General features: G+C 41.4%; 1 protein-coding gene across 2 annotated transcripts; it reads left to right on the forward strand.

Annotated features, from left to right (window-relative positions):
- The first annotated feature begins 1,161 nt into the window (after nucleotides 1-1,161).
- On the forward strand, nucleotides 1,162-5,250 carry LOC106387380 (CCR4-NOT transcription complex subunit 10-like). Of its 2 annotated transcripts, none has more exons than XM_013827227.3 (6): nucleotides 1,162-1,484; nucleotides 1,897-1,983; nucleotides 2,182-2,289; nucleotides 2,397-2,483; nucleotides 2,554-2,625; nucleotides 3,198-5,250. In XM_013827227.3, the coding sequence occupies exons 1-6, from the start codon at nucleotides 1,308-1,310 to the stop codon at nucleotides 4,998-5,000; spliced, it is 2,334 nt and encodes a 777-aa protein (XP_013682681.2). In that variant the 5' UTR covers nucleotides 1,162-1,307; the 3' UTR covers nucleotides 5,001-5,250. The 2 variants fall into 2 exon arrangements, with proteins under 2 accessions (XP_013682681.2, XP_013682682.2); XM_013827228.3 differs by having other exon boundaries at nucleotides 1,199-1,484; nucleotides 2,188-2,289.
- Nucleotides 5,251-21,414: the final 16,164 nt, after the last annotated feature.

Consider the following 21,414-nt stretch of genomic DNA (forward strand, 5'->3'; position numbering starts at 1 on the left):
ATATTTAATATTATATTTAACATTTTCAGTGTATTTAACACATATAATTTTTTTTAAAGTTGTCTTATTTAAAGCAATGAGTATTTAAATTAGCTTTACTTTAAAATTGTAAAAAAAAGATTAGAATCATAAAAAAATATAACAAAATATAAAATAAGATATAAATTACATATAAATAAAATATAAATATGAAATAAATAATATATATAACAAAGAAATATGTGATGGGGAGATTAATAATATATTTACTTAATAACCTAAATATGTAAGAAAAGATACTTTGGATAATAACTACAGAGTAACAAATTCTTTATTAATTTTGCATTTGTTTACCATCCCCATACATATTCTACATAGTACAAAAATAAATTGTAAGTTTTACTCATTTCTAATTCAATTTCTATTAAAAAAAAATCAATTTCTATTTATATTCTTATAACATAGAAGTAATATATTGTAATATAGATATTAAATACAACATTATTTGAAAAACCTGTACGTAGCCCGGACAAAGTATCTAGTATTGATAGTAAAAAAAAAAACACAACAAGAAGAATCAAAAATATATACATATAACAAAATGGTGTGAAGCGATGTTGGGAGCCCAATCTGGGCCCATTAAGCTTTGGTGTCAACCTCTATACCGAAATACTCGAAAATCCAAAATATCCGACCTGAACGGGTACCCGAACGTCCACCCCTACTAATTAGAAACATTATAATATTTTTTAAGTAAATGTAATTAATATGATATCAACATGCGCAAGTTTACTGTTTGAATTATAAGGAAAGTTTTTAATATTTGTCTTAGTTCTAAATCTTGCCCAATGCTAAACTAAATCGATAATTATTATCCCCTAGCTATATATGGGCTTAACGAAATTGATAATAGTTTTGGGCTTATCTACATAAGCGATTGATTAAAATAAATAAAAAAGAAAAATTCAAAAAAACCAGCTAATAGAATTATAACGTTTTTCTGAGAAGCTCTATATGAATGCCACCTCAGCAGAAATCACTAAAGTGACTTCTCTTTTAATGTATAGGAGGATAAAAAATGGACATAACTTTTTATCAATTAGTAATGTCGATGTTTTAATAGTATTGATAAAAAAAAATATACATATAAAAAAAAAGGTCTGAGGCGATGTTGGGAGCCCAATCTGGGCCCATTAAGCTTTTGTGTCAACCTCTTTCTTCCCCATCGCAATTAACTGCGCCAGTGCATCGCTCGCTCTTCTTCACCAATTAGTTTCTAGGGTTCTGGGATTTGTCTTCAAAATCTGGGATTGGTTTAATCCTCCTCCATGGATTCGATACCATCGGACGCCGCTAGAGATGGGTCAATCTGCGACGAAGCCATCGTTCTATCTGTAACTTGTGCACTCGCTAAAGACGCTCTCTCCTATTTCCAATCTGGCAAATTCCACGAGTGTATCGACATTCTGATTCAGCTCAACCACAAGAAACGGAACGATCCCAAGGTCTGCTTTTGTTTTCTTTTCTTTATTTTTGAAAAAAGGGGACAAAGATACAAGATGTGATTTGTTAGATCACATAGTTTAGTTTGGTAAAGTTGAACTTTTTTAGTTTAAACCAACAGTAAGAAAGACACTCACTTGAGCTCTTGGTTTGCCTTTGATATTAATCCTCACTCGTGTTTTTAGATCGAGACACTTGAGTTTGAAATTGGATATTACTTTTATCTGATGATGTATTCTTCTTAGATAGCTGACTGACTCAATTGCAAAGTAGAAATGGTCTTTGTAGCTTTGTTTTCACCACACTTCCTTTTGTTCGTTGTGTAGATTTGAGAAAATGAATTATGTGATGCTTGTTCTTCTCTTTGTTTCAGAAAACCATGTCTTTTGAACTGTTTCAAAATTGATTGAGCAGGTTCTTCACAATATGGCAATTGCAGAGTACTTCAAAAATGCTTGCTCGAATTCCAAGAAACTACTCGAAGATCTTAACACTGTCAAGGTAACTTCTTTTTGGGTTCTCTCTACTTCTTCTCTCCCAATTTTATGTGCATCTCTACATTCTTTTTTTTAAAAGGGCTGTTTTTCTTTGTCATCTCTGGGCCATGCTGGAGAGGAAAAAGTTATTTACTCTTCTTACTTGTTGTCTTTATGTTAATGTCTGTAAGATGGTTTCTTCTTCTCTTCCTTTTTGTTCCAGAAACAGAGTGAAGAACTTGCAAAAGAACCACTGGAAGCTGTAAACCCTGGATCTAACGTCTCTGTGTCAAAGGATCTGTTTGATAGTACTGTCACAACTCTCAACATTGTATGTTCTCAGCAATATTGCCACCATGTTTCTTTCTTAGTCTCAGCTATCTCTATGCCTTTCACATTTGTCAAGGTTAAGTATTGATGTGCACTTGTCTTCTGCAGGCAGTTACCTGGTTTCATCTGCATCAGTATGCTAAATGTTTATCCATTCTAGATCCTCTGTTTCTAAATATTGAGCCGCTAGACGAGGTATTGTTTCCATCTCTTCTGTTAATTCCTTCCTACGGGCACCCAACTGAAAATTGCTGCTTTTTTGCAGACTATTGCACTTCAAATCTGCTTCTTGATGCTGGATAGTGCGCTGGCTTGTCATGATGCTGTGAAATTTTTGGTAATTATTGCTTGTACTTCAAATCCCCTTCTTCACCCAATATCCATGGTTCTTTCTTCTGCTTGCCATTTTTACTTTAAACATGTTCCAGGGCAGAACTTGTTGTTTCCCTATGTTCTTCTTTCTTATTTTTCAAGCCGAAGTTTTTTCTTTGTTGAGAACAGTTTCTCTATTGGCTTCCGTAACTTTCAGTGGAATGTCGATGGTTTTCTCCTAGTAAAAATTGCTTTTCCTGCGTATTACCTGCCACATAGAAAAAATAATATGCTATATCTACAACCTGCCTAATATGAAATGCCATGAGAAATGGGAAATCAGTTGGTATCTGAATCTGTATACTAGAATACAAGTTAAATGGTTACAGCAAAATTGTACATAGCTAAGTCTGTTGGGAAGGTTGTACATTTAGTTCGATGCTAGGAACTCGATTTTCACTTGAATGATCTACAGTGGTATCCTTGAAAGAGTTTTTTTTTTTGCAATGCATTGATCAGTTTGTATTATTATTGCATGGATTCTCTCTGTATATGTTTCGTTTTCTATCTGTATCTGACAAGTAGTTATTTTTACAGGAGGTGTTTGGCCATCTGGACAAATCTTTTGGTGTTGGTTTTGGAACTCATGAGGAAATTGGAAGCACAATGCAACTTTCTTCAAATCAGGTGTCAAAAACATCTTCTCTCCTGAGCAGCTCGGCGGCCTCAGATGCTTTGAAGTCTGATTTAGCAGCTGCTGAAAGTGGTTTGTGTGAGGAAGGTCTAGAGTATGACAATGTTCTAGCGGAAATTGAGGCCGAGAAACGAATGAAGCCAGTTGGCCATATTCCAGCAAACAATCTTCTCAAGACAATAGGAGAAAGGTCCATCTTGACTGTTGATGTGAAGCTTGAGTTGCAGCTTTACAAAGTCCGGTTCTTACTTCTTACGAGAAACGTAAAACTGGCTAAGCGTGAAGTTAAACATGCGATGAACATTGCTCAAAAAAGGGACTCCTCTATGGCTCTCCTCTTGAAATCTCAGCTTGAGTATGCTCATGGGAATCATCGAAAGGCTATAAAGCTCTTGTTGGTCTCCGGTATTCAAAAAGAATTGAGGACTTCAGGAATCTTCAACAACAACCTTGGTTGCATATACTATCAGCTTGGAAAGTATCAAGCCGCCTCTGTGTTATTTTCGAATGCTCTAAGGAATTGTTCATCACTAAGAAAGGATAATCCCGTGAAGTTGTTTTCTCTCTCACAGGATAAGTCTCTGTTGATCACTTACAACTGCGGTGTGCTTTATTTAGCTTGTGGAAAGCCTCTACTTGCTGCTCAATGCTTCCAGAAGGCAAGCCTAGTTTTCTGCAGACAGCCTCTCCTCTGGCTCCGTATAGCTGAATGCTGTATACTGGCTTTACAAAAGGGTCTTTTGGAAGGGGGAAACACTTCTTCGGATAGATCGGAAATCAGAGTCCATGTGATTGGGAAAGGGAAATGGAGACAACTTATGATGGAAGAGAATGGATTCGTGGAACTTGGTGGCAGTGCCCAATGGCCAAAGCTTTCACTGCCACTAGCACGGGTGTGTCTCTCTAATAGCATGTATTTGCTCAATGTGTCTCTCATGAATGAATCTAAATCAGATCTTGAGTCACCACTATCCGTGATGATAAATGACACCAAGGAGGCATCATGGTCTGACCATGGCGATGCTAATACCAACTCAGAATTGAAGGAGGCAAAAGGAGGAATGAACCAGGACATAATTCAAAACTCCCTCTCCGCTTACAAGGATATCCGTAGAAGAGAGAATCATTTGCTCAAACAAGCTCTTCTTGCCAATATGGCTTACGTTGAATTGGAGTTGGAGAATCCTATCAAAGCCTTGTCAGCTGCTAATTCACTCCTGCAACTTCCAGATTCTTCAAAGATATATGTTTTCTTAGGCCATATTTACGCAGCGGAGGCTCTCTGCTTGCTCAACAGACCCGGTGAAGCTGGTGCGCATTTATCTGCCTATCTACTCGGACAGGAAGATTTTAAACTGCCATTTGCGCAAGAAGACTTTGACCCGTGGCGGATGAACATGAGTTCCGACTGTGAGGAGACATCGGATTGTTCCACAGGAAATGCCCGGGATTCACTCAAGCCAGAAGAAGCTCGTGGAGCACTTTTTGCAAACCTTGCCGCCCTCTTTGCAACACAAGGGCATTATGACCAGGCCAAACCTTTCATTCAACACGCTTTAACTGTCCTACCGAACAATGTACAAGCTACGATTACAGCGGTCTACATCGATCTCATGGTGGGTAGGTCACAAGATGCCGTTGCTCGGTTAAAACAGTGTACCCGTGTGAGCTTTGTCCCTGGCAGATTGGAAGTGAGAGCCTCGTAAATGGTGTGTACTCTGTTCTTTAAAACCAAGCTTTAGAAATTAGTTCCTTCTATAAATATCGGAGAAATGCTCTCCTTTTTTTTACTTGTATTGGTGCTGTGAGATGATGTTTGCATTCTTCACTTAGATTTGGGTCGTCGAGGGTTTATTGGTTACTTGTTTATGGACAACAGACTGGGAGAACTGAACACAGGTTTTTTTTTTGTAATTTGTTTCAGAGCAGACTCTTTTCAAATCATTTTTTTCCCCTTCTGGTTTTCTTTCGTTACACATACTTGAACACTTTTTTTTTGGGAGTTCCCTTCTTCCACAACTTTGCAAGGTTTTTTTGTTGAACTTTATGGATCTCAAATAAGTGGGAAGTATAATTGTTGATGACAACTGCTGTAAGATGCCAGTGTTAAGTATTTTATCTAGCGTTCGCTTTAGTCGATGATTAAAATGATAATGTCAATGGTTCGTGGATAAGTAATTTGAATTTGATAAGTTGTCGTGGAAAGCAGAGCGGACCGTCGGATAAGTAATCTTTATGTTTAATTTTTTATTTGATTTTCAAAAATGAAATCAGGATAGTAATGACAAACTTTGTGATAATAATGTGTTAATGTTGTAGATAACGACTAATATTCTTCTCCTCCCTCTTTGAGCGAGAAAACTCTCTTGGCTTCTTCTTCCGTTTTACCTTAATTCTATCTTTTAAAGGGAAAGAAATCATGGGGAAGAGATGAGATGTTTTGTTTTCTAATTGATAGATATGCCCTACATGACAACGGAAGCGGGTACATGGAAGCGGAAGCGTATGGAAACGCATAAGCGAATTTTTTAAAAAAATTAGAAAGTAGATACATATTGGAAGCATATATATAAAATTGATATATATATATAAGAAGAATTTATAAAATTTAAAACTAAAAACTGTATTAATTTATAATCTACAATAGGGTGTTCAATCCGGATATTGGTTCGGTTTCGGTTCGATTTTTTCAGTTTTTCGGTGTTTCGGTTTATAAAAAATAGCTACCATATTAAAACCATATTTAATATGGTTTGGTTCGGTTTATATACCGTCGGTTTTTGGTTTATTCGGTTTTATACCAAAAACCGTAAATATATTTATCTTTTAAAATATTTTTTGAATTTTACCTTATAAGATTAGATATCGACTTTAAATTTAATTATAACATGGCGATATTTTGGGTTTTAAATAATTTATTTTTTATTTTACTATTTAAATAATCAGTAAACATATTTAATTAATAAAAGTAATAGTTTTATGGAATAAAAGTAAGAAATATCAGTAATCCATAATACTATTAAACAAAAAAGTAAAAGAATATGTTTTTTTTAATTTGATTTAAAAAAATTAAACTTAATATAAAATATTAAATAACTAAAATAAACATTTAAGTAGGAAGATCATACCAATAAAATAAATTAGGTATATATTAATAATTATATGGGGTTTTTGCAGAATTGACCTACAACTTAAAGTCAAACACAAAACTAACCACTCTTTTTTTTGAAAATTAGTTTTGCCCTATTCACCCCACAAGTTCATATAATTCACGAAAATGCCATCAATTTTTTTATTTTTTTTGAAAATGACATTTTTACTCTCTCACCCTCATCATCTTCAAGTAATTACAAGATTACCATTGTCATCAATACCACAACCACCATGAACAACCAATTTGAAGCTCTTAATGCTCCCAAAATCGAGTTACCCTTCTTCTTTTTTCATTCTTGTGAATTAAACACAACATATCTCTCACTTTCTCTCCACAATGAGCTAAAAAACCCCAAGATTTTGATTCTATAATTTTTATGGTTCATAGAGTCATAGAAGCTAACGATTCTGAGTGGGTCACTTTCGTTTGTGATTCTGTGTGCTTGGAGAAGCTTTATGTGTGCGAAGGAACTTATCTCACCAATTTAAGGTATGACATCGAGTTTTTTTCCAGATCTGTTCGTCAGACGACTTACTTGGGAAGTCGTCTGGCTATAGACGATTTACCTGGAAGTCGTCTGGTCAACGCAGAGGTTATTTTTGCAATTGACTTTGAAATCTGTTACCTGAGACGACTGAAAGTTAAGTCGTCTCTTTTTGTTTAGTTTCAAAAAAAATCTCAAAAGTACCTAGACTACTTACATTTCAGTCGTCATAGGTTAATTTTGCATTTGACTGGATAATTTCAGAAGTTTGACTTTCCCAGACGACTTACATTTCAGTCGTCTGGTGAAAATTGAATTATCAATATTTTATTAACATTAGACGACTTACGTTTAAGTAGTCATAGGTTAGTTTTGCTATTGAAAAAAAAACTTCAATATTTAATTATACGCAGACGACTTATAATGCAGTCGTCCGCTCGACGACTTACTTGTAAGTCGTCCAAGATTTTATTCCGAGATTCTGGTCAAACCTCGTAAATCCTGGACGACTTACATGTAAGTCGTCTCGTGGACGACTGAATTATAAGTCGTATGTATATAATTAAATCTTGAAGTTTTTTTTTTCAATTGCAAAACTAACCTATGACGACTTAATTGTAAGTCGTCTACTTTAAAAAAAATATTATTTTAATTTTCACTAGACGACTAAAATGTAAGTCGTCCACGAAAGTCAAACTTCTGAAATAATCCAGTCAAATGCAAAACTAACCTGTGACGACTGAAATGTAAGTCGTCTAGCTTTTTTGGAGTTTTTTTTAACCAAACAATAGTAGACGACTTATTTTTCAGTCGTCCGAAATAACAGATTTCAAAGTCAATTGCAAAAATAACCTCTGCGTTGACCAGACGACGTATAGTTTAGTCGTCTGCACAACTTAGATTGAAGTCGTCCGCTTCGATCTTTAATAAACTTTCGTTTTCTTTGTTCTAAGTTTGCTAATGTGTTTTATTTTGACTTTTTCAGATGATGCGTCAGTTACATGCAGTGTATGGAGAATGGTTGTTGAAAGATGGATGTTAGAATTTTGTGGTTGATCATTTCAAAGGAGCGAGAATGTTATTTTTGAGTGAAGGTTCGACACATGCTGATCTTGTTGCAATGGCTCAAGAGGATTATAACCTGGACATGAACACAAAGTCTGTGGAGCTAACCTACTCATTACAACAGATGGCTCCAGACCTTCCTCCTATTCATGTTACAAGTGATAGACAAGTTCAGAACTTGCTCGAGATAACTAAAACGCATGAAGTACGTCTTTGTGTATCAAGCTTTAGCAAGATGAGAACAGTTTCAGAGGAAAGGGATGAAGATCATGTGGGAGATGAGGCTGAGGAGCGGGATGAAGCTGAGGAGGGGGATGAAGCTGATGTGAGCGATGAAGATGAAGAGGGGGATGAAGCTGAGGAGGGGGATGAAGCTAAGGAGGGGCATGAAGCTGAGGATCATGATGGGGAGGAGGATGCTGACTTCCCTGTTGTCGCTGATGCTGAGGATTATAGTGAGTATGGAAAGGTTAAAGACGAGGATGAGGAAGAAGATGATGAAATCTGTTTTGATGATTACAAAGGGGCACATGGTTGTGAAGGAGAAGGATCATCTGCAGACAGAATCTATGTCAACCAGTGTTTTGCTAGTAAGGATGCACTGCTTTCAGAGTTGCGGTTGACAGCAGTGAGGCGTAGGTTCTCCTTCAGAATATTCAAGTCAACGAAAACTCTATTTGTGGAAACATGTCGTGTTAGTGGTTGTCAATGGAAGGTCCGAGCAAGTGTGAAACATGGGACTAAAACGTTTTGGGTAACGAAGTATTTGGGAACTCATACATGTTCCATCCCAGACAGAATCGCTCAGCGGAAACGTTGTACTCCGAAGTACATTGGTCGACTTTTCATAGATCGAGTTGGAATCATTGATGGGTTGAATCCGCAGCATATCAAAGATGCAATGAAGAACATGTTTGGCATGACACTTGATTACACCACTTCATACAGAGCATTGTTATATGCGCAAGAAATGGTGAGATGATCAGCGGAAGACGGGTATGAGCGACTGCCTTCATATTTTGAGCAAATCAAGGCAGCAAATCTGGGTTCTATCGCAGCTATAGAACTTGATTCTCTGAATAGATTTAAGTATCTATTTCTTGCTTTTGGAGCTTCTATCAGAGGATTTAAGTATCAGAGAAGGGTCATTGTAGTGGATGGGACTCACCTAAGTGGGAAGTATGGGGGTACTATGTTGGTTGCAGCCGCACAAGACGGTAATTTTCAGATATATCCATTGGCTTTTGGGATCGTAGATGGTGAGAATGATGAATCTTGGGAATGATTTTTCACAAAATTGGCGAGTGTGTATCTGATGAGTATCCTCTGGTGATAGTCTCCGACAGGCACGCCTCCATTATAAATGCGTGTGAAAAGGTGTTTCCTTGGGCAACCCGAGGAATATGTTATTATCACCTTCAAGAGAATATTGTCAAAAAATATAAAGGGAAGCATCTCTTGTATTTGGTGAAAGGTGCTGCTTATGCTCATACACTTTACGATTTTGATCGGTACATGGATGAGATATGGAGTGCAAATCCGGATCTTGCTGAGTATCTGGAGGAAGCCGATGTGAGCCTATGGTCTAGGGTTCATTGTCAGGGAAACAGGTAGAACTTAAAAACGAGCAATATCGCTGAATCAATTAACTCCGCACTGAAGCGAGCAAGAGGATTTCCTATACAGTTCCTGCTGGAGTTCATAAGGGAGAAGCTAGGAAGGTGGTACTGGAAAAAGAGAGGAGATGAGATGCTTTGAGTCTTACAACTCAAAATAGTCGGGGTGTTGAACACTTGCTTGCTGTCCGAGAGGAGAATGCGTATACTCTGAGAGTCCAACAAATTGATGGATGGAAGTTCTTTGTGAAAGGTGGCAATAGGGACTCTAATGTTGATCTGGAATTTCAAAAGTGTGATTGTGGTGTCTATCAAGTCGAGAAAATACATTGCTCTCATGCTATAGCAGCTGGAACAGCAGCTGGTGTGCATATCTCCACACTTATATGGCCGGTCTACTCAAAGGATACTTTGTTTAAAGAATACTCAGAGAATATATATCCTTGTGTTGGACAACTTGTTGAGGCACGCACATGCTTTCCTCCGGAAGTAAAGCGTGGTCCGGGGAGACAGAAGAAATCAAGATGGCAATCTCGGTTGGAGCTATCCAGGATGAGAGGACGCAAACCCCGGAAGCAACACAGGGTTTATAAGTGCACATTCTGCAAAGAAACTGGCCATAAGCGTCCACAATGTAAGAACTGACGTGGAAGACCTTTAAGTAAGTCGTCCAGAAGACCTTCTGGTTAGTCATCCAACGACTTAACTAGAATTTTCTTCTGGTTAGTCGTCCAGAAGACCTCTATATGTTTTATGAACTTCTCTGTAGACTCTATGTTTTATGATTTTCTATGTTTTATGATTTTCTATGTTTTATGCACTTCTCTGTAGACTCTATGTTTTATGATTTTCTATGTTTTACAATTTTATATGTTTTATGATTTTCTCTGTAGACCTTCTATGGTAAATCGTCCAAACTAATTCCAACGACAGTGCAATTTAAAAAAGACAAGTTAAACATTACATATTCCGAAAGGTTACTGCACTACCAAACTAATTTCCTACGGAATTCTAGTTTGGTATGAGGATAGGTTACAAAAAACATCATCCTATTCTGACCCTGTTAACGTCCCCTAATCTACCATACAACAGTACACAAAAGCATCAAGTTCAAATACAAATAACACATCCAATATCTATTCATACGTTGCCAGGTTCTCATCATTGTCTTGGTTTTCCCATTCATGGCACATAGGAAGCTCTTGAAATATATCCAGCGCCATCTTCTCCCTGATGGTCTTCCTGTTTCTTTTGTTAAACGTGTTGGGAAATTCCATCCCAAGAGCATGACATTCAATGTACTTCAGAGTAAAGGGGCCACAATCACCTGCTCGGAACTGAGGTACTCCAACGGTTTGTCTCGCATATGTGTATGGCTCCAATGTGTATTGAACCTTTTGTTCGTCAGCGAGCGCACACTCAACAAGCAGATAAGGGATCATTGTGACAAAATGCTCCATTACCTAATCGAGTTCTCCAGGGCTAATATGAGAGACAATGTTGTCCCAGACGAGGATGTGCCTCTTAAGGATCGATATCCATATAGCAATCCAATGCTGGTTCTTGAAGTTCACAGGTGCATAGATATCATCCACATCCACCCTCCAAACCTTCTTAGATTTTCAAAAAGAAGGTATCACGCCTGCATGATAATTCTACGCCCCACCAGGGAGTCTTCTTCCTAAATCGTTGGCATCTCTAGTGTCGCTCTTAAAATCAGGGTAGGAGGCCCTCCACTGCCGAGAAAATATATGATCAAGAAAGCAGATTCTGTCGCTTCTGGAATGTTGTGGATGGTCTTGGTACCGTTGCCTCAATAAATTAATAAAAGCATCCATTTGCTGCATATAAAACAATACAAGTCAAAAAAACTTACAGACGACTTACAGACGTAAGATAACTACCAGACGACTTACAGACGACATACATATGACTTACAGACGACATACAGACGACTTACAGATGACATACAGACGACTTACATACGACTTACAGATGACTTATACAAGTAAGATATCTACCAGACAACTTACAGTCGACTTATTGACGACATACATACGACTTATAGACGAATTACAAACGTAAGATAACTACCAGACAACTCACATACGACTTACAGATGCCTTACGTATAAGAGTAAGAAAATAGCAGAAGACTTACATGGTCGGTCAGCCATTCTAAGGGGGTTCGGAGGACCTGATAAAATCGACTTGGACATCTACGTGGTTTTTTTGTCAGAGGCAGTTTATAAGAACTGCAAACACAAAATGTAAATAATCAAATAGATGCTTTTTTTATCAAATATAAATAATCATATTTTTTACAGCAACTTACGGATCTTTTTGCACCCATGCAGTGAGCTCCTTCGACTTCATCTTGTCATAGGGTGCAAAAGGATCATAGCCTCCGCCAACCTTTTTGTTTGGAATGATCTGTTTGGCAGTGTTGTTTCCCTTAAAAGGAGTTTGCTGTGTGGGAGCAAGCTTTCTTTCTCGCACACTTTTTTTACGGAGATTCACCATAGCAGTCTCCTTCTTTGTCTGCCTTCTAGCTTCTTCAACGAGTAAATCTGAAGCAGTGGAAACTTGTTTGTCCAATATAAGAACACTAGGATCATCACTCGGTAAGTTGTCTGCAGGTCTCACAAGACAGAGCTCTCTCGAGGAACTTGGTTCTGTAGTAAGACTCGGTTCTTTGGCTTCCTTCTGTCCTGCTTTCGCCCCATTCACACTTTCACTCTGCAATTTCGAGTTCACAGTGTGTTTAAAAACTATTAACCAAAGCCCTTACAGCAAAGATCAAATTCACACTAGAAACAAAGCACACATGTTCAGAATCAAGGCATACAATGGTTCATCAAAGCACACTAGAAACAAAGCACACATGTTCATCAAAGCACACAAGAAACAAAGCACATCAGTCCTGGCCTAACACTTTGCCTAGTGACTCTCTTCTCTGCAATTTTGGGAGAGGTTTTGGTACTAACCCCGGGTTTGTGCACAGGTTTTGGTGGATTTGAAGTGGTTGTAAGTTGACGATCATCAGATGAACCCCCTTTTTGATGATTCCCACCTTCTTCTCCACAGCTACCATCCTACCCCCCAGTAACTTGATCTCCCTAAGGCACGTCCCAAAGCCAAGACTAATGGCATCAGATATGTCCTTCAAGGACTTTTCAATCTGCTGATGCGTCATCCCAATGCCTTCACTACCCGCCGCAGGTGTCTCAGCAGAAACAGAAGACCCTTTACGAGCTTTCTTCCGAGGTCTGCTACTTTCGTCCTTCACAACACTCTCTGACTTCATTGTAGTTTTTTCCGTCTTCACGGGACTCACTTCATTCTTCCCTGGACTCACTTCCATCTTCACAACCTTGCGAGTACCGGTGACTTGCCATCATTCCATGGTCCACTTCCATTCAGGATCATTAAACATGACTTTAATTATGTTATCCGCGGCAGGGTCATCTACGTCTCCGTCCCATTTTGGAAACATTTCATCAAAATCCTTCGGAACGAAGTTCTTCCCGATAGTCTGCAATAAATAAAAGATATAAACTTAGTTAAGTCGTCTGAGAAGTATTTTATTCTCAGACGACTTAAAGTTAAGTCGTCTGGAAAGTCTTCCAACAAAAAGACCACTCAGACGACTTACTTTTAAGTCGTCTGAGAAGAATTTTTGTTGGAAGACTTTCCAGACGACTTAACTTTAAGTCGTCTGAGAAGTCTTAGGAGTGAAGTTAAGTACCTGTTTTTTGATAGCAGCCTTAAAACATTTGCGTTGTCTTTTGCCACCCTTGTAAGCCAGCAACAGTGGAGACGGTCTGTTTGGTATGGGAGACCCATAATTAACACCCAATTCTGGCATAGCATAGTACGCCCACACTTGGAGCACTTGTATGAACCCATCAACAGTGTAACCAGTTTGCGTCAAGTCTTTTGCCTTCAGAGAATCCATCAGCACCTTAAACACTACTCTCCCCCATGGATAATTCTCAAATTTTTCTAAATCCACCACTAGCCTTGCAAGACTAGCTGATGTAGCCGATGAGAACTTTTTCCCTTCGATGTATCCTGCGTAGATGGCAAAGTATCCCAGCCGCATGCGATCATCCTGAGACCACTCGTCGCAGTGGTAAAATGCTTTTGTTATCTGTTCAATACTTGGCCCAGTATCAAGATCAACACGCATCTTCTCCCAGAAAGCAGCCATCTCCTTCGTAACCTCACACCTTGGATTTTCCAGGTCCTTGATGTAATCGCAGTTCAGCCCAGTTAGGTGATCAAACTCTATCAGTGAAAACCTCGCAGGTTGAGAAGCGACAAGACTACAGCGCTCAAACTTCTTCTTGATGTCCAGCTGGAAACAGAGCAAAAAATGTACCAGCCTTGAAGTCCAACCAAACTCAAGCTCCTTGAATTTGATGAACACTCCCAACTTCGATGCCTTCTGTGGGAACCGAAATTCACACTGTCGATTTCCGTTTAAATAAGGAAACTAAGAAAACCCTAATTTCCCAGAGGACCCGGATATCTGTTAATTACCACACGTCTAGCAATCAGAACACGAGAATAACAACGATAAAAATAAGAAATCGAAAAGAGAGCAAAGTAGATCTTATTCCGAATCTGCGTATGAGCGTTACAACAAGGTATAAGCCTGGGCTCGAGAGCTGTCGGCGAGATTCCTAGTTCTAGCAACCCTAAGACGGCTAAACCTAATTGAGTCGCAGCTCGAAATAACAAAAACGGAAAATTGCCTAAATTGCTCTAAGTGCTAAGTTTGCTCTGAAAAAAGTTCTTCATTCTGCTCCTCGCCTAGGACTCCTTATATACTAGCTCCAAGGTCGGTTTACGCTTTTACTCTTCTACCCTTAAGCCGTCATAGCATAAAATGGAGATTTTCCATTTTTCCCGATCTTCATAATTATCTTCAAAACTTCCGTATTTATCCGCGGAAACTTGAAATTTATCCTTCCTTGTGGGCCAAGCGTAAACCATGCTGTGGTTTACGGGCTTTTGGTTAGGAAAATCGTAGGATGGGCTTCGAATCGTGTTTTAGGTCCCTTTGGGCCGTCTTCCGACTCGACACGTTTACTACGAGTTTTCCGCGGTTTCTAATCCGCAAAGTTAGCGACCGAGCGGGACGAGCGCTCGGTCGCTACGTAGCGACCGAGCTTGGCTGAGCTCGGTCGCTACGTAGCGACTGAGAGGGACGATCGCTACGTAGCGACCGAGCTTGGCTGAGCTCGGTCGCTACATAGCGACCTAGCGGGACGAGCGCTCGGTCGCTAAGTAGCGACCGAGCTTGGCTGAGCTCGGTCGCTACGTAGCGACCGAGCGGGACGAGCGCTCGGTCGCTACGTAGTGACCGAGCTTGGCTGAGCTCGGTCGCTACGTAGCGACCTAGCGGGACGATCGCTCGGTCGCTACGTAGCGACCGAAATTTGGCTCCAGCTCGATTGCTACGTAGCGACCGAACTTTGGCTCGAGCTCGATCGCTACGGCAGTCCGGCTGCAAGGGAGATATGGCGGCCGAGGATGGAGATTTCGATCTTATCCTGGCCGACCTGAAATCCGCGTGCTTCCTTCCGACGTGTTCAGAAGACCCAGAGGGAAAAGACCCGATGGTCGGAGAGAACGGAAGCGACGCGGCTCCAGGCTCGGACGAGGCAGTGGTTGAAGAGGGGGCGTAAGTTCTGAGGGTGACTTGGGTTAGATCTCTTGCGAGAGATTTTTTTTTAATGTTTTTATGTTTCGGCCTTGAATGGCCTTGTTTGTATTTCGGGACTGGCCGTGTGTGGCTTTGAATCCCTGCCGCTCCGCGGCTTTATTTTTATGGTACGATAATCGGATAATGCTTTTAATGCGAATTCGTGAACAGTGGGGAGGAAGGTGATGAGTTGTCGTCTCATATCCTTCTTCAATTGCGAAATGTTTTATTCGAGACCTGTTTCGAGAGTTCTTCCGCGAGATGTGAACTCTGCGGGGGTGCTGAAGGTATCGAACGTAAACATAGAGGCGTGGTTTAAGAATCTCCTATCTTTCGATATCATGCCTTTGAGATGTTAGAGACCAGAGCGTTGGGTTTAGGGCAAGACCTAGGTTTACTTTCGGTTTAAGGATTGTGCGGTGACTAACCGGCTATCGTTTTTCCTGTCGCGATTTCTTCCTGATTCGTATCGATGTAAAGTCCGCGAAAAGTTCTCGGCTTACACGACTTGTTTGATGCGAATCGAGCATCTCTCCGGAGACCGGAAGTGCTAGACCAAAATTTCGGATTTCTTTAATAGCGCTATTATCCTTGTGTCGGATGTAAGAGAGTCATCTCCATGAGATGTCTATGTCTGTTTAGGACGTTTATGAGTTCGATGTGATCAGCATCAGACTTGGTGGCGTGTGCTGTTGTTTTGATTATTTTGCGCAAAATAAATGTTAATGTGTGCATGTGTGTGTCTTTTTGCGGAGATTTCGTTTGCTCGGAAGAAACCAGCTTTGAGGCATCTTTTGTGACGTCTCGCGATGCTAAAGGTTGATTCTCCCAAGCGGCCGACTAATTTCCGAAGACCTTGTCGCGATTTCGCGGGTGAGGATGTTTTGGTAAGTCGAAAACACCAAAAGTGTGGTAAGAAGTTTTTCGATTTTTTGGGAGTATATGAGTATACGTACCCACTCCCCCCCCCTTTTTTAATGAGGGGGGACAGCTGAATTTGCCTTTCGGCAAACTGCCTACGTACTCCTTGCGGAGATCAAGCCGTCTCGTAGTTCAGTGATTGCGAGTTGGTTTGTTTAGTGATAGTATTTTTTTAGATGCATCGCATTCCAGGTTCTAGGGATTTTTATGCCCTGCATGTTGGCTATTTCGTAAGAACCCGGTCGGACGACTTTTTCGATTTTATAGGGACCTTCCCAGTTTGCTCCGAGTTTTCCCGCGTTTCGTTCAGCGGTGTTTTGGAAGACTTTGCGAAGGACCAGATCTCCCTGATTGAACCTACGATTCCGTACGTTGGAATTATAGTATCTTGCAGCGGCGTGCTGGTAGTTTTGAATTCGGATGAGCGCTTGATCCCGGCGTTCGTTAATGAGGTCGAGGTCGTCCAAGAGCATATCATTGTTGAGTTCCTCTCGTTCAGGTAAGAACCTTCTTCGAACACCGGGAAATTCTACTTCTGCGGGAATCATGCATTCCGTGCCGTATACCAGGGCGAAGGGAGTTTCTCCCGTTGCTCGTCTTGGGGTGGTACGGTGAGACCAGAGGACTCCCTCGAGTTCGTCGGCCCATCTACCTTTTTTGGCCTCCAAGCGTTTCTTTAGCCCGTCGAGAATGGTCTTGTTGATTGTTTCAGCCTGTCTGTTGCACTGCGGATATCTGGGAGTTGACTTGTTGAGTCGTATCTTCCACTTTTCGCAGAATGCCTCGAATCGGGTGGAAATGAATTGAGACCCGTTATCGGTTACGATTTCGTAAGGAACTCCATGCCTACAGATGATGTTTTTCCATACGAAATTCTCGACTTGGACGTCTTTTATACTTGCGTATGAGTCCGCCTCTACCCATTTTGAGAAAAAATCGGTAAGGACTAGAAGGAAACGCTTTTGCTTTGAATTATGCAGAGGTCCGACGATATCCATGGCCCAGCGCATAAAAGGATAAGGCGATGTGATGGAAGAAAGAACTTCGGCCGGTTGTCGGATGGTTGGCGCATGCCTTCGACATTTTTCGCATTTTCGTGCGAATTTCTCGCAATCTCCGATCATTGTTGGCCAATAGTATCCGTGGCGTTTTATTTTCACGGCTAGTGATCTTCCGCCGGAATGGTTGCCGCATGAGCCGGAATGTATTTCCTCCATTTCTTTCCTCGCCTTTTCTCCTTCCAGGCACGTCAGGAGTGGTCCGGAGAATCTCCATTTGTAGATTTCGCCGTCCACTGTTACGTAGCGTGCGGCCTGTGTTCGGATCTTGCGAGCCGTCCATTTTCGGCGGGCAGTTGCCCGTCGATAATGTAGTCTCGAATCGTCTGAAGCCATGGGGTATCACAGCCGTAATCAGATTGCTCTGATGGTGGTGGTATCGTAATTTCTTCTTCCTCGTCGTCTTGTCCCTCTATGAGATTGACAACGACTGGCGGTCCGATACTCGGATGTTCGATGAATTCGACCGGAATTACCCTTTTGAGTCCTGGATCGGAACTTGATGCTAAGGCCGCGAGGGCGTCCGCCTGAACATTCTCGGAACGGGGGATCCGGGTAAGGGCGAAACAGTCGAAGTCTTGAGCTAGACCTTGGACCAGTTTGAGGTATGCGTCCATCCGTTCGTCTCTGGCTTCATATTCTCTGCTGAATTGACTGGCCACCAACTGGGAGTCGCAGTAAGCATGGAGATTACGTATTTTTAAGCCGTGAGCCAAACGTAGACCTGCGATCAATGCTTCGTATTCGGCCTCGTTGTTTGAGGCATGGAATTCCAGTCTGAACAATTGTTCCAAGATTTCGCTCGTTGGAGATGTGAGACGGATCCCGATACCCGATCCTTGCTTGGATGAGGATCCATCGACGTGGAGGAGCCAGGTGGAATTTGGTTCCTCATTGGTTATTGCTCCCGTCGGGAGTTCGACCAAGAAGTCTGCAAGCACTTGTGATTTTGCGCTCGTCCTTGGTCGGTATTCGATGTCATACTCGCTCAACTCGACCGCCCACTTAGCCAATCGACCTGATTGACTTGGGCTATGCAGAATTGTCCGTAAGGGAAAGGTCGTGAGGATGACAATCGTGTGGGATTGGAAATATGGTCTTAGTTTTCGGGCCGATGTCACGACCGCGCATTCCAATTTTTCCATCAACGGATACCTAGATTCGGCATCCAACAAGGTTTTGCTTATGTAAAAAATAGGTTTATGCTCTCCGCGTTCTTCCCTGATCAGGACTCCGCTTACGGCCGTTGCCGACACCGCGATGTACAAAAATAAAGGCTCCCCTTCCACGGGTTTTGCGAGGACTGGAGGAGTAGCTAAATAACGCTTCAGCTGTTGGAAGGCGTTTTCGCACTCTTCCGTCCATTCGAATTTTTTATTTCCTCGCAGGACGTCGTAGAAGGGCAGGCACTTATCTGTTGATCGTGAAATAAATCGGTTAAGTGCTGCGATTCTGCCGGTCAGTCTCTGGACCTCCCGCTTGTTCTTTGGTGAAGCCATCTCGATTAGTGCGTTGATCTGTTTTGGATTTGCTTCGATGCCGCGGTTGGTGACCAAGTAGCCGAGGAATTCTCCTGATGCCACGGCGAATCTACATTTCGTCGGGTTGAGCTTCATGTTATGGGAGTTTAGTTGTGCAAAGCATTCTTCGAGATGCGATACGTGATCTCTTGCTTTGAGGGATTTGACGAGCATGTCGTCGATATAAACTTCCATCGTTTTTCCGAGTTGTTTGGAGAACATTCGGTTCACGAGTCGTTGGTAAGTTGCTCCAGCGTTTTTGAGGCCGAAGGGCATTACCTTATAGCAATAAGTTCCGCGATCGGTAATGAACGCAGTCTTCTCACGATCGTCGGGATTCATCCTAATTTGATTATAACCTGAGAAGGCATCCATGAAGGATAAGAGTTCGTTGCCCGCTGTTGCTTCTACCAATCGATCGATATGTGGTAGAGGGAAGCTATCCTTTGGACATGCCTTGTTTAGGTCGGTAAAATCTACGCAAACTCGCCACTTCCCGTTTTTCTTTTTGACTACTACGGGGTTGGCGAGCCAGTCCGGGTATCTTACTTTCGTTATCGACCCAACTTTAAGCAGTTTTTCGACCTCATCGTTTACTTCGGTAGCACGTTCGGGTCCCAGCTTCCGTCTTTTCTGTTTGACGGGTTTGAATGTCGGGTCGATATTCAGCTCGTGGCATGTTATGTTAATGTCGATTCCTGGCATATCTTCTGCAGCCCATGCGAAAGTATTAAGGTTCTTTTTGAGACAGGTTATGAGTTCTGTCCTTAAAGGCTCGTGGAGATTGGCTCCAATCTTGACGCAGCGTTCTGGGAAGGCTTCGTCGAGACAGGTCGTTACCACGGGTTCGCATGTTGGCTCACGTTTTTCATCTAGAGCTGCGATGCTGCGAGACTGCCAGAAGAATTCCGCTGAATCCTGACTTTGCGTATTTTTGCTGGAGGTCTTTTTCTCCGCTTTCTTAGGAGTAACTTCGAGGATCGGTCTCTTTCGTTTTAGTTCCGCGGCGAAACAAACCTGTGAAACTCTTGGATTTCCCCAGATTACCTCGACTCCGTTAGGGGTCGGGAACTTGAGGCAAAGATGATAGGTTGATGGGATTGCGCGCATGGTGTTTAGCCATGGCGTCCCCATGATAACGTTGTAAGATGCGGGGCGGTCAATGACTAGAAACTCTGTGATGTTAGTCACGGTTCCGGCTTTGACAGCGAGTCTAATCGATCCATAGGCCATGGTCGTTTCCCCCGAAAGTCCTAGCAATGGGCTTGGGTATTTCGCGATTTCGGATTGACTGACCCCCATCTTTTCAAAAGTGTCTTTGAAGATGATATCGGCCGAGCTTCCGGTATCGATTAGTACTCTAGTGACGTCGATATCTCGAATCGTCAACTCGATAACAAGGAGATCGTTTCGAGGTTTGGCCCGATCGATCGTTTCTCCCCCCTTGAATGAGATGACGTTCGCGCACGTCGAATCTCGCATATCGTTCCTGATCGTTGAGTGGCTTTTGCGGGTTAGATTGATCCGTAAGTCCCCCTCCTTCTAGCGCCAAACTGTGGGAACCGAAATTCACACTGTTGATTTCCGTTTAAATAAGGAAACTAAGAAAACCCTAATTTCCCAGAGGACCCGGATATCTGTTAATTACCACAGGTCAAGCAATCAGAACACGAGAATAACAACGATAAAAATAAGAAATCGAGAAGAGAGCAAAGTAGATCTTATTCCGAATCTGCGTATGAGCGTTACAACAAGGTATAAGCCTGGGCTCGAGAGCTGTCGGCGAGATTCCTAGTTCTAGCAACCCTAAGACGGCTAAACCTAATTGAGTCGCAGCTCGAAATAACAAAAACGGAAAATTGCCTAAATTGCTCTAAGTGCTAAGTTTGCTCTGAAAAAAGTTCTTCCTTCTGCTCCTCGCCTAGGACTCCTTATATACTAGCTCCAAGGTCGGTTTACGCTTTTACTCTTCTGCCCTTAAGCCGTCATAGCATAAAATGGAGATTTTCCATTTTCCCGATCTTCATAATTATCTTCAAAACTTCCGTATTTATCCGCGGAAACTTGACATTTATCCTTCCTTGTGGGCCAAGCGTAAACCATGCTGTGGTTTACGGGCTTTTGGTTAGGACCTGTTTTGAGCTTTTCGTCGGACATCTCGATTCTTTCTTCCGTAAAGCTTTTTCGTAAGAAAGAGTCTATTCCGAAAAATACTCTTCGGAGAAATTCTTATTTTCCTCCTCGGACGTTTTGAATGTTAAATTTGTAGTAACTGTTTTTGACCCCAACACCTTCATATCCTCATATTCGTCAGCTGTGAGGCAATCACATAGAGCTTTAAACAACTTCGTGTCATCAGAATGATACGAAATGCTCCTGATTGCATCGGGCTCTTCTCCTAATGTAAACATCCTCAGCGGGAGTTCTGGTAAATCCATTTTAAGGCCTGCAAACAATCACAAACAACCATCTCAAACACATAGGTTGCGCACTATTCTAAATACTATAGAAGACTTGCAGACGGCTTCGAGGAAGTGAGAAGACTACTCAGACGACTTTCAGGAAGTGAGAAGACTACTTGGACGACTTC

This window comes from Brassica napus, chromosome A4 (assembly GCF_020379485.1).
Source record: "Brassica napus cultivar Da-Ae chromosome A4, Da-Ae, whole genome shotgun sequence".
Lineage (NCBI taxonomy): Eukaryota > Viridiplantae > Streptophyta > Magnoliopsida > Brassicales > Brassicaceae > Brassica > Brassica napus.